At 44.7% G+C, this 14,440-nt stretch overlaps 1 protein-coding gene across 1 annotated transcript in view; it reads right to left on the bottom strand.

Moving 5' to 3' along the window:
* The window catches only part of LOC146009246 (alpha-2-macroglobulin-like), a 115,396-nt gene that overhangs the window by 38,412 nt on the left and 62,544 nt on the right, over nucleotides 1-14,440 (bottom strand). The window contains exons 21-26 of the mRNA XM_083149413.1: nucleotides 12,333-12,454; nucleotides 9,223-9,283; nucleotides 8,576-8,659; nucleotides 4,204-4,380; nucleotides 3,008-3,089; nucleotides 1,499-1,655 (exon numbers count right to left, since the gene is read on the bottom strand). Of these exons, the coding sequence (XP_083005539.1) occupies nucleotides 1,499-1,655; nucleotides 3,008-3,089; nucleotides 4,204-4,380; nucleotides 8,576-8,659; nucleotides 9,223-9,283; nucleotides 12,333-12,454 (683 nt within the window). The remainder of the gene's footprint in view (nucleotides 1-1,498; nucleotides 1,656-3,007; nucleotides 3,090-4,203; nucleotides 4,381-8,575; nucleotides 8,660-9,222; nucleotides 9,284-12,332; nucleotides 12,455-14,440) is intronic.

Genomic DNA, 14,440 nt, shown 5'->3' with positions numbered 1-14,440 from the left:
GGAGCCATGAACGGGCCGCTCTATTGCGGGGGTGTCCAGAGCAAATGCACCATTTTAGCCCCGCCCCCTGCAATGCAATGCCAATATTTCAGGCATTGCACTGCGGGGGCGGGGCTAAAATGATGCGTTGGGTGGGGTTCGCGGGTGATGGCTGGAAATGCGGGAGGGTTGTCCCCCTTTCCGGGGGACTGGTAGGGCGACCTGATTTCCGGGACCCTCCTGGCCATTCCGGGAGGGCAGGTAACCCTGATTTAGTTAAAAATAGAAGTAACAAAGCTTAATGGTGATAAGTTATAAGGTGCACTCTATCCCATCCCCTGATAATGAATAGGCCCTTGTGAGATCTGCTATATGTGTTTAATCAGTTGTCTGGAAGGGCCCTCAGCTCACTTCAAAGTGCAGAGCGGATCTAAAGCTGATCTGCACCCTGTTTCTGCACATGCGCAAATGCAAAACATCGGCCCCGTGCGAACCAAGGTCCCGATATGAATGGACCATAATAAGGACCCTGATGTACCCAGTAGGCCTTTATATCAGACATATACAGAGATGCACCTTGCCTTAATATATTCAAACAATGGTCCATTGGGCAGCCTGGTCGGTGTAATGATTAACATTGCTGAATCACAGCACTGAGATGGGTAGGGATTATTAGGTCAACAAAATTAAGGTCGACAGGCCTTAGGTCTACACAGACAAAATGTCAACACAGTCACAAGGTTGACATGCCTAAGGTTGGCAGAGTCAAAATGTCGACACAAGCATTTGGTCGACATTGGGGAGGTCGACAGTCAAAGGGCCGACATGGGGTTTTTCACGTATTTTTGGGTCCCGAATGTCGACATAGGAGACACGGACACCCCCTTTGCACCACATTGCTTGCTGCGCTCATCATGCTTCAGCCTCAGTGCATCATCATGCTGGGCACACTATTATATTCTCCCTCCATGCCCCAGTGGATGGTAGGGCAAGAAATTCCGCGCGTCGGCACGTCAGCTCTAAAAAATTTGAAAAACCCATGTTGACCTTTTGACTGTGACCTTCCCAATGTTGACCCAATGTTTGTGCCGACCTTTTGACCCTGTCGACCTTAGCCGTGTCAACCTTTTGGCTGTGTCGAACCTAAGGTCTGTTGACCCTAATAGCATTGACTAACAACCTTTTCCCTGAGATCATGGATTCAGTTCCCACCACACAATTGCCTACCTGACCCTCTTCTTCAGGAACACAATGCTCTGTTCCTGGACTTCCCTGGTAATGTATGATTGCCTGCACCTGTGGTGAGCTCGGTAATTGATAAGAAAGGTGTTTCACCACAGGTGATGGCAATCATACATTACCAGGGAAGTCCAGGAACAGAGCATTCTCTCCCTGAAGGAGAGGGTCAGGTAGGCAACCATGAGTCACAGTATATTAATATATTTTAATGACATGTGATAAAAATCCTACCACCATCTTCACATACTGTATACTCCTACAGAAAATACACCCAATGCACCTTCATAGCGTTATTGAAAAGCTTCCCCACGCTGCGGAAGCAGCCATTTTCTTGGCGGTTATTTCTCAGCCAGGTAAAGGAGTGGTTCAGGTGGTTCTCATCTATAAAGATATAAGGCCGTGCTTTGTTGAAGGACTTCACTACAAATGCAGTCAGCCTGTGGGGAATAATATGAAGGTTTATGGACACTTCTGGATAATTAGAAAACACACAATTCGTAAACAGTTGGGAAAAGGGGGGTGGCCTTGGGTTTTAACATCCAGGGCTTTTCAGTTACAGCCCCTTTTCCTTGCACGGTAAATTACTCGATACCGGACATTAACCTCCCAACATGACCCTCTCAAGGAGGGACACATGGCTCTGTTCCTGGACTTCCCTCTCAATGTATGATTGCCATCACCTGTGGTGAAACACCTTTCTTATCATTTAGCCTGTACAAAACAGGTGATGGCAATCATACATAGATACCGAAATAGACCATTGCATACCTCCCAACATGACCCATTCCAGGAGGGACAAACTACTCTGCTCATGGACTTCCCTCTTAATTTTTGATTGCCGTAATCTTTTTTGAACTAGTAAACTAATGAGAAAGGTGTCTCACCACAGGTAAAGGCAGTCATAATTTAAGTGGGAAGTCCAGAAGCAGGGCATTGTGTCCCTCCTGGAGGCGGTAATGTTAGGAGGCATGCCATTGTAAGACGGTAGTGTTGGGAGGTGCAGCATTAACGCTATAATCTGGAGCTGGGGATGGCTTTAGACCCTGACAATCGGGACTCCGACAGTCATCTCTCCAACATAGGAATCTCGAATGTCAGGAGCCTGGCAGGGGGGACGAGTGCATTCAAGCTCCTTGCAACCTCGCTGTGCCATGCTGCAGGTTCAGTGGCGAGCTACGCGTACTACCTATTCTATTCTCCCTCTATGGGGGTACAAGGGAAAATAGCCTGTTTAAGTTGGAATTCCGACGTTGGAGAAACGACTGTCAGAATTCATCCAGGACCCCTGGATTTATGGGCTAACAGCTCTGCTGCATATTTGTGTATGGGCTTCCCACAGGCTGAAACAGAAATCTGGGTTATTTCCAGCCGGTGGGGTGATCATGGGCAGCAGTGAACTTAAATTGAATATCCCCGGAAGACCTCAGCTAATAGAATTTGTCCCAATGTGGTCAATATCTATTAACTGTTGGGTAAACACTATTTTTTTTCATGTCATGAAAAACAAAACTCCAGACATTGTGGCAGATGTATTAAGCAGTGATAAGGGAGAAGTGAGCCAGTAGAGAAGTTGCCAATGGCAACCAATCTGTAAAATTTTAAAGTATGCAAATTATAGATGTTACTTTAATGCTGATTGGTTGCCAGGAACAGCTTCTCCACTGGCTCACTTCTCCTCACTTATATCTGCCCCAAAGTACCAACCAATCAGCTTCTGTAATTTTTCAAACCCAGCCTTTACAATAACAGAATTTGAGTGTTTATTACATCACCCCCCCAAGTCACTTACCAGGTGTTTCCCTGAGCATCATTATTCCCAAAAGCACTATAGGAACCATCACCACGTTTGTATGTCAGCTGTCGTTGATACCCTGAGAAGAATCATGAAAAAATAGAAATTTAAAAAAGAAATCACTAAATAAATATATTGTACATTTGATTACAATGGGCCTGGTTCAGATGCTGGGAATGGAGCCGTGTGCTGATGTTGGGTCCTGCATCTCCCCTCGCAAAGAGGCTGCAGTCAGGTGATTGACAGTCTGCAGCCGATTGGGGGAGGGGGCGGGGATGGGCTCCATTGCAAAAAATAACGGTGTACCGCTTCCATTTTATGAGAGTGCAGAGACTTGTGACAATGTGAAACAGCACACTGTTAGCTGGCTCAAAGACCAGATTGTGGGATTTGCAACAGTGTATAAGTATTTAGTATGAGATCATCTAGCATTCACATAAGCTGGCAGAGTCCTCTGTTTTGCATGCTTATGAGGACCTCTGCTGGTGGTTGGTGGTACACTTTTGGCTTTGTGATATAACTAGTAGTTTGACGTGGGGTTGATAGATCACCCACAAACAATATGTTATGTGACCTCCCTTGGACCAGAGGTTCTGTTGTTCTGTGCTGTTTATCAATGCTCTCACCTCTACGTATTGGGTGGTGAGGCAATTATAGAGGTAGTGACCCTATCTAGTACAGACAGCGAATCTGACACATTATGTAATAACAGCTAGCATCAACACATCCTAAAATCTGCCTAACACGGGTTCGTGACACGTGTTTCGCATTTGAGCTTTCTCAAACTGGCCAGAAAGCTCAAATGCGAAACACGTGTTACGAACCTGTGTTAGGCAGATTTTAGGATGTGTTGATGCTAGCTGTTATTACATAATGCTCAGAGCAACCTTACATATGCATGCACCTTCCACATCTTTTGGGGGACCATAGAAAGATGTGGGAGGTTCCTCCTGGCCTGCGAATGGATGTTACTGTATAACATCCATTCGCAGGCCTCTGCGAGCAAGTCACCCTGCAAAAGGGTGGCAGCAGCCAACCATTCGCAAGGCAGGGTTTGGTTGATTCGCAAGGGTGCGAATTCACATCCGAGCGAATCAACCAGAATAAACTCCCTGGTGTGGTCTGTGAGAGAGCAAATGACAAATACAAATTCAGTGCTCAAAAGACAATAATAGGTCCAGAATATATCTTACCGCTCTCTAGGAACTTGATGGCTTTGCTCTGGATCTCATGGTTCAGTTGATGAGATTTTTCCAGATACTGCAGGATAAAAATATTGGGTGCGAATAAAACCATGTTCTGCTCTCCGCATCCATACGGCATGGCCAAGAGACGGTCCAGGTTCTGCATGGCTGTGCCCATCAGATCTCCTGCAGGGTAACAGAGGTACAGCAAAATGATGCAGGATAACAGAATAAAGAGACACAGATGTATTGTAACAAGAACTATGTAGACACCATGCACTTCACACTGCCATAGCACATTATGGAGATTACAAACAATGAATAAAGACACACAGGCAAAATTGGTGAGGCTTACGGGCCTGATTCAGTATGAGCTGTAGTTTTGTGAGTAACTACAACTCCCGGTGCTAGCATCCGGCCTGGTCAGCATGGGTTACCGTATTGCTTGTAGTAGCGGCACAACAGCTCATTCCCAGTGATGAAAGGACTATAGCTGACTTATGGGAAAGCCCCCCTGTGTAATCATCCAACCTAGTTTTGCTAATGCATTATTTTAGTAGGGAGGGAGATGTGTTTTTTAAATGTATTTATTTTATTATTTAATTGTAGAGTTTTACTATCCACTAAATAGCCTGATTATGCACATTATAATATATCATTTAGAATATGAAAATGAAATAGACAAATACTGTAAATAGTAGCAACTTAAACCCAACAAAGGGACTAACAAACTTATTTATATATATATATATATATATATATAAAACAGTATATATATATATATATATATATATATATATATAATTGAACCTTTGTTTTCAATCACCTTTTGTCATAGTTTGCCAAGTAGGACACCCAGCTCTTACTGACTGGATCATTCAGCTGTCCCTGCAGCCTAATGTGCTCCCTCCTTATAGCAGTGACCCCTATGTCTGTGCTGTCCTCTATTTTTATTTGATATTAAACAAAGCTACTCATAGACTACTCTGGGCATAATTTCCCACAACAATCACTATCAGGAGTCCATTTCATCTAATATAGTTGCTTCTGTAGAAGCCGTTCTATGACATTTTTCTAAAGCCTGGAATAAAGTTAGAAAGTCACTGAAAGGTTCTTCCAGGTGTTACAAAAACTTTGCTTAACAAATAAGGACAGATTGTTCCACAATCGTCACCTGTGGGTAATCTATCCATGTGGATAGCTTGACATTTCATCTCAAGTTCATCATTTAAAATATTCTTAGTATATAGCATGCTGTTCAAATTGAAACATTTTCGCAACTTAAGCATTGTACGCATGGGGCGACTGCAGCCTGTGCTGAGCGATGTGCTGAAACAGTTTGCAGCTGAGCGATCTGTGCTGATCAGGTTTTTGCCTATTGTTTATAGGCAAGACCCTGCGATCTATCAGAATAGACGTGCAAGCCCTGTCTCTCACTGTGGGCGATAGTATGCAGTGGACCACTTATCGCCTTCACCCGGTGCCATACACACGGAGACATTATCAAATATACTGTAGGAAGAATAACTTTTTGATGTCATGATCTATAAAGACATTCTATGATTATTGGAGGTTTACAACAATTTTGGTGCAGAATCTCTCTGTTGAGTAACAGCTTCAGGCATTTGCCCTTCCATAAGAAATACTTCAATAGCTTTTTTGGCCTTTCAGGAGACCACGCCTAAGAATGAATACTGGATCTGTCGGTCCCCATGTTTCTCTCGCTCCCACTCTGTGATAGGCTTCTCCTGCATTGCCCAAAAGCTGTAACAATCCTCTCATCTATAAATTAAGGATGAGCACCGGCCACTTTTCGGGTTTTGGGTTTTGGGTTCTGATTTCCTTGAGGTTTTGGGTTTTAATGGGTTTTGGCAAAACACCTCCTAAGTGTTTTGTGTTTGGATTTTCTGGGTTTTGGGTTCTGATATTTTTGTTAAAAAAGCATAAAAACTGCTAAAATCATAGAAATTTTTTTTTCTGCTCCTACGCTAAATTAACCTCAATAACATTCATTTCCACTCATTTCCAGCCTATTCTGAACACATCACACCTCACAATATTGTTTTTAGGGCAAAAGGTTGCACCGAGGTAGCTGGATAACTATGCTAAGCCACACAAGTGTGCGGCACAAACACATGACTCGTGTAAGAGTGGCACTGCAGCGGTAGATACGGCAATACTAGGCACCAGACAGGTAGATACGGCAGTATTAGGCAGTGAGCCCCAAAACAGACGGTAGATACGGCAGTATTAGGCAGTGGGCCCCAGACCAGATAGGTAGATACGGCAGTACTAGGCACCAGACAGGTAGATAAGACAGTACTAGGCACAAGACAGGTAGATACGTCAGCAATACTAGTATGTGCACAGCAGAATTTATAATAACTAATTTCATTATTAGGTACTGCTTGGCAGTGGCACACGTCAATGCAAGAGCAGCATGGATTTATTTTTTACAGTCCCACGCAGCACAAGTATTATTTTTTAATTAAATTATATATATCAGCCTAGTATGTACTAGGTAGGTACACTAGGTAGGCAGTAACACTGGCAGTGGCAACAGTGGACTGAGTAAATAATACTGGCAACCTCTATTCACAGTATTCAGTGCAGGCAGCACCAGTGGACTATATATAATTCAATTAATTAAGTATTAATAATATAGCAGCCTAGTAGGTAGAGAAAATAAACTACTAGGTAGGTAGGCAGTAGCACTGCCAGTGGTCAACACAAAAGGTAGTTACACATCACCAGTAGCTTTATGCAGTGCACCAGCAGAATTTATAATAATTAATTTTATATTAGGTACTGCTTGGCAGCGGCACTCAGTGGCACACGTCAGTGCACCAGCAGCATGGAATTATTTTTTACAGTCCCACACAGCACAAGTATTATTTTTTAATTAAATTAGATATAGCAGCCTAGTATGTACTAGGTAGGTACACTAGGTAGGCAGTAGCACTGCCAGTGGCAACAGTGGACTGAGTATCTAAATAATACTGGCAGATTCAGTGCAGGCAGCACCAGTGGACTATATATATAATATAATTAATTAATTATTAATATAATATATAATATTACAGCGCAGCACCAGAGGTAGGCCCCAGCACAGAGGAGACAGTAGTACTACAAGTACACAGTTAGACTGTCCTCCTTGCTAGGGAGAGCCCACCCTAAGCAGAGAGGAGAACAGAGTACACAGCAGCACTGAGGGAGACAGCCCCAGCGAATAAAATAATTACAGCACAGCACACCAGAGGTAGACCACACAGAGGAGACAGTAGTACTACAAGTACACAGTTAGACTACACAGCAGCACTGAGAGACCCAGCGAATAAAAAATATTGCGTTCAAGGTTAAGCTCAAGTTTAAGCCCCAGCAGCAGCACCAACACACCCTCTCCCAAACCACTACTAGATTGGAGTGAAGATGGCGGGCGCAGCAGCCGCTATTTAAAGGCTCGCAAAATCTGGCACCGGGAGATGACGTTCTGACCACGCGGACGGACCCGAGTCAGGCGGGAATCTCTGAGCGCTGCTCGGAACCGGGCTCGGAATGATGACGTTCGTGGGGGCTCGGATCTCTGGAATCCGAGTCTGCACATCTCTACTATAAATCACTGGTGCATTATACTCCGCATTAACTCTGAATGCTCTAATACAAAGGTATAGGGGCAGATTTATTAAGCTTGGAGAAGAGATAAACTGGAGATAAAGCGGAGAAAAGGTAAAAGGAGATAAAGCACCAGCCAATCAACTCCCAACTGTCTTTTTCAAACACAGCTGATTGGCTGGTGCTTTATCTCCTTTTACCTTTTCTCTGCTTTATCTCCAGTTTATCTCTACTCCAAGCTTAATAAATCTGCCCCATAGTATTGTATCTAGTCTCTAGAATACAACTAATAGAAAATAGTCCAGGCAACTTCTAACAGCCAACCAAGATTATAAACTTTCTTATTTGATCTGGAGTCTACAGGGTAGAATGTTATTGAACTAAAATTATAGAGTATACATACATCATATTACAGAAACAAATTCTCATCCTAGTATTAGAGCTGAACATTTGTGATTGATAAAAATGGATCTGAATTTTTACATAAGAACCTGGTTATATCCAGTGCTGTAGGTGGGCCTGTGTGCGTCTTGTAGAAGATATATTTCATAAAGTCAAAAAACCAGGGTCTAATCCGGGTCTAGAACCCGGATTAACATTTACTGAAAAACTACGGTTGATTTTGCCCATCCCGACCACGCTGATGAGCATGTGTAAACAAAAGCATGTACGGTACATCCTGATACTAGAGGTCTGGGTGCAATCACTGGGATTTTCTGGTCATTGCTAAGCAGAGGAGTCTGGATGTAGATAATAAAACAAATGTTACCTAATACTGTGATATGGGCTCTTTCCGAATCCTCCAGAGTGTTTTCCGGGATTATCAGAGAGATCTCCTCTACCTTAGAATGCTCTAGAGACAAGACAATTGGTTCACATTACATTAAATAAAAAGCACTGACGTGTAAGCAAGACATTGATTTAGATGCTGTTTTTTTTTTTACATCTTCTATAAAAAAGAAAATTAAACAAATTTATATAACTGAATTTATCCCCTTACACGTGTTCGGGAGGCACAATGATCGGTGCCTCCCAAACTAATTTAAATGTCACAAATTACTAAAATAATATGAATAAAATACTTATGACACAGAATATGTGTCATAAATATATTCTTTTATTATTTTAAACAAAATTACAGGGGAAGCACTGCCTCCCCTGACTGCACGTCCTTGTTGCACACCTACAGTTGATCTAGGTCCATCTACATGCGGCCAACATCACACATTGTTCAGAGGCAATTTAGTTCTGCATTTGACTCTGCTTATGTGCATTATGACAAAGAAAGTGACTGTTAAGTAGAGTAATATACATATTTATTAATCAATAATAAATACAATTATAGTAATGATATTAATAATTTTCATCATCATCATCATCATCACCACACAGTTGTCTCTATCATCCAGTTATCACCTTCTCCCTCCTTGATGCAGAGCAGAGTGCTGTGAGCTTTCTCCTCCAGGACACCTCCGGGCTATGATCACCAACACATGCAGGAGAGAGAACACATGAAGATGGAATGTAATGTTACTGTACCAGTGCTTTCTGCAAGACGTTAGAGATTACAGCTGATTCTGAGTCACATGAAGAGCGGCTGTGGTTACAGATAGCTGCGGAAGCCTGATTGACTACCTTATGCTAATATGAGAAACCAGAAAAATGGGGATTATGATACAGCGCTCGGGTTTTTACTAAATACATTTATTACAATACTAAAAGAGATGTAATACAAATCATATACAACACATTGCGTATGAGAATTCTCACAATGAAAAATGATGATAAAACTGTATTTAAAAAAGGATAATTTCCAGCTAGTAATCGATGTTGGGGCAAAAGTGGTTATTTTTGGTCCAAATCAACACCAGGGTATATAATTACCATATATTGTGGATGACCTTATTAGGAAAGGATTTTCAGAGTCCCGGAGATTTCCCAGTGGAGGGTTCCCGAATGTCACACAATTGGTGAAATGATGAAAGAGGCAGTCCTTAAGGTACGGCTGATACCAGATGTAATGGGTGCAGGTTTCGGGGGATCCAAGATGGTATTACAACAAAACTGGTCCGGGTGTGATGTCCTCTGGAATTCCAAGGTTTTTAGATGGAAATGGGTGTGAGATGGTTGGCTCTCCAATAAAATGCTAGGGCAGGATGCAGTGGCTCAACGCTTTTCGGCGTGTTCACACGCCTTCAACCAGCTCCTGATGAAGGCGTGTGAACACGCCGAAACGCGTTGAGCCACTGCATCCTGCCCTAGCACTTTATTGGAGAGCCATCCATCTCACACCCATTTCCATCTAAAGACCTTGGAATTCCAATGTATTGTATATGATTTGTATTACATCTCTTTTAGTATTGTAATAAATGTATTCAGTAAAAACCCGAGTGCTGTATCATAATCCCCATTTTTCTTGTTCTTGTACTTTTGGGAGCTTTACACCCTCCCGATACAGCAGCTATAGTTACACTGGTGGTTCCTTTCTTTTTTTACTATAATATGAGAAACCATCAGGCTAGTGCATGGGGCTCATGCCTCTGCCATTGGTAAGACATGCCACCCACTGATTCTACACCAGCACTAGATTGCTTAGAAAATGCCTCTACATCGCTCTGTGTTTAGGAGCATAGGGATGTGCAGCCCAGCGCATCACTCTTGCCCGGCTATTAATATCCAGCATGCCGGATATTAGTCTCCTAAATGCCGGTCAGGACCAGTGTTCGCACCGGAGTGTGCTGAGCGATCTTGCTGAGCATTCAGAGCGATCTAGCATCGCTCAGAACACTCAGCCGTATCTCCCCATGTGTAGGCCCCATTAGCGTGTCTAGTAGTCATACATATGGGGAACGGAAGCCTGTGTCTAAGTTTCACATGGAGCATTAGGCTGGGCACACACTTAGATGATATCGGCACGATTTGCCATATCGGAACGACAAATAGTGCTGGCCATCTCATCTGTACCTGTATCTGCGTGCTCCTGCGGGTGGCATCTGGCACTTCCCCACCAGAAGTGCGGCACAGTCAATCAGAACATATCATTTACGACCAAGTGGGGTAATGAAGGACGGAGTGAGACATTATGATCCTAGTTTCTAGCAATCACAATGCAGGAAGGAGGTTGTATGTGATAATGTGCCTCCTCCTGCATTTGCATTGCTGAGGATCGCATATACTTAGCATATACTATCCAAGCCAACATGTCAGCGTGGTGTGAAGTTTTATGGCTACAGAAACCTATTCATCCATAATGGGCTGTTACACATGCAGAAATGTATGTTTTATTGTAATGGGCCCATTCACTATTAGTAGGCAAGAAAATGTTCCACTTCGGAGTTTGCCTGTGTTAATTCCCATAGCCTGCTCGGTACTTGTTTCCTAGCACGGTGCCCAGATTTTCTACGTACGCAAGCGTAGTGAAATCGCATCGCATATGACATACGATGACATGCGATGCGATTTCACTCTCTGCCGTTCCCGCTCTCTGTTTCCCGCAGGCTGGCCCATCTGTAACACTAGGGTCTCTATTTACCCACATAACCCAACCCACTCTCACATCTGCACAGTAACACAGTGTTAATACACATCGTACAGCATTTTACACGCCATGCCATGCGATGCGATTTCGTTACGCAGAATAGCCCTGTACGCTAATAGAGTAGTGGGCGCCATGCTAGGAAACAAGTATCGTCTGCTCCGTCCTATGAGAAAAAGGACTTGAATTGCAAAGAGGAATCTGGGCAGATCCTTCCTCCTCTACTGCCCAGCGGCCATGCGCACAGATCAGCTCAGGTCTCACACTTACACGATTGACCGTGGTACAGAGGGGGGGTACTATTTACCCTGGCCTGGACCTGTTGCAGGGGCCTGATGGGGACCCGGCACCCATCGCTGCACTCCCCGCACCAGAGAAATACTGACTTGCTCTTGTATTTAAGTATCCACTGCCATAGCTCACAGTTAGTTGGATGCTTAATTATCAGGGGACAATGATGAATAGATCCCTGTAAGCAGTGGCAGTTTTTACCTATGGATTGCAGGACTACAGCCCCTCCAGGTAAAATCCACCACTGTGCTCTGAATAATTAAAGTAAAGTAAACATATTCTAAATCTTACCTGCCAGTCACCCAATGCAGTCCCATTTGGAGGTGTTCCCTCCTTCCAGGATGCATCTATGGGCTGCTACAACTGCAGCCCATAGAATCTGCGGTCTGGGCATGAGTCAGTCCCAGTGCCTGTCATCTGCATTGTACAGGCGCCAGGACCATAATATAGCTTCTTTGGGCTGCTGCCGAAGCAGAGCATAGAAGCCGAGAGCCAGCGCATGTGCAGTACCAAGGAAGCTATTGTGCCTACGCCAGTCCTGTGACCCCAGCGGGACCGGAAGCAGTGGCAGCATCGAGGTGACAGCATTGTGGGCAGTGGCAGTTCCCCTCCTACACCAAGGTAGAAGCCGCCACTGCCAATAAGAATACAGGATTTTGGTCATTAGGAAGCGAGCATTGCTGTATATCCACATACTGACCTGTACGAGTAAGGGCTTCACTACTGTGTCAGTGCTGCCTTGCTTAGGGACAACAGGGATCTCATTTTCACAAAGGTCTTTTGTGTCCACAGCCTCCGTCCTCACAGTGATATTTACCTCTCCTGGATTTGGGGTAAAGACAACATAACACATCATTTAAATAATAAGCACAGTTTACAAGTGACTGGGGCGTTAGTCATGCACCACAAATGGCCATTATGTTGCTGATGGATGGGGGGAGGGTGGAAGGGGAAGTATGAATGGGACATATTTCCTGCTATTTTGCTGAAAAAGGGAGGGGGGATTAGTCATGCCTCGCAAATGTGCTGGCCTGCCGGAGAAATGGGCCGCTATTGTGCTGTCCGGAGGTTGGGTGGGTTGGTCTGGGCCGCTACTGCATTATAACTTCATGACAATGTGACAGAGCTCTCAAGCTGGGACTATATGATACATTTTGACTTCATCTCTATCACTCTCCTGCTTCGGCCTCTCTCTCTCCTCCCCCTCCCTCTCCTGTCTTTCCGTCTCTCTCTCCTCTTTCTTTGCATCTCTCTCCTGTCTCTGCTGCTCTCCCCTCTATGTGCCAACTTCCATCTTGCTCTGTTAGGACCTGAACCATACCTCCTATCTGTCCCGATTTTCACAGGACAGTCTCATTTTCTTGGGACTGTCCCGTGTCTCACCCATGGCCAGCAGTGTCCCGCTGCTTGTGTGTGTGTGTGTGTGTGTGTGTGTGTGTGGGGGGGGGGGTATTTGAAGACCCCCTGCCTGTTGTTGCTCTGGACAGCATCTATTCAGTAAAACAAAGGGGCTAGGCTAGGATCATGGCCAGCAGCTCACAGTGCACTGGCCATGCCCCCATAGTGATGGGAAAAGGGGAGTGGTTTGTGGCCGTGACATTCCAGTGAGGCCACGTCCTTTTTAACAGATACCATGCCTCCTTTCCTGTGCGCTGCAGAGGGTCCTGATCAGCAAAATAAAAATGTTGGGAGGTATACTGAACCGCTGCTGCTTCTTCATGAATATGCGAGGGAAGGAGACGCACATAAACTAGGCGGAGCCAAGGTGCGTGGTGATGACAGCATAAAGTGCTATGGACTGTTTGAGAAAGGGGGGCCCCATAACGGTTTCTTGCTTAGACCCTCATGAGATATAAATACACCTCTGGTTAGAAGCTGATTGATTTGTAACTTGGGGTATGTTTACTAAGCCTGTAATAGAGACAAAGTGGGCTGAGATAAAGTACCAGCCATTCAGCTCCTAACTGTCATGTCACCGGCTGTAGTGACATGACAGTGATTGGCTGGTACATTTAGGAAGTGATTGGCTGGTACATTGTCTCAGTCCACTTTATCTCCATCGAAGGTAAGTAAATAGACCCCTTTTGTCTCTCTCCAAGCTTTGATACATCTCCCCTTGGGACTTGGAAAACCCCTCTGAGACATAATAAAAAACGGTACTTGTGTACTTTTACGGCTCCCATCGCATGCCATATGTAGTGGCATGCGATGCGATTTTCCCGTGTTTTTGTGCATTTTATAAAATCGCATACGATCGCATGAGATCGCATGCGATCGCATGAGATCGCATGCGATGCCATTTTTCACAGAAATTATGGACATGAGTTGACATCATGTAAAATGCACCCCAAATGTCATTTTTCACACTGTATCAACGCCAACCCGAAGCGTGCGAGCGCAGCGAGCCCGCGAGGGGCGGCGGTAAGCGTCCTATGACCTTTTCATACCCCCACTATCCACATCGGCGTGGAGTTGAGAATAGAATAATGTGGCGAGCGCAGCGAGCCACCGAGCCCGAAGCGTGGCGAGCGCAGCGAGCCACGTGAGGGGATGCGGATACCTTCACAGGTATCCGTGTCCCCTCGCGGGCTTTACAGTTATCCGTGTCCCCTCGCGGGGCTCGCTGCGCTTGCCACGCTTCGGGCTCCATGGCTCGCTGCGCTCGCCACACTTTCTATTCTCAACTCCACGCCGACGTGGATAGTGGGGGTATGAAAAGGTCGTTTGGGGTGCATTTTACATGATGTCAACTCATGTCCATAATTTCAGTGAAAAATGACATCGCATCACATCAGATCGCATGCGATG

The sequence above is a fragment of the Crinia signifera genome, chromosome 6, assembly GCF_055691185.1.
Source record: "Crinia signifera chromosome 6, ASM5569118v1, whole genome shotgun sequence".
Classification (NCBI taxonomy): domain Eukaryota; kingdom Metazoa; phylum Chordata; class Amphibia; order Anura; family Myobatrachidae; genus Crinia; species Crinia signifera.
This window is presented reverse-complemented; position numbering and strand designations above follow the sequence as displayed.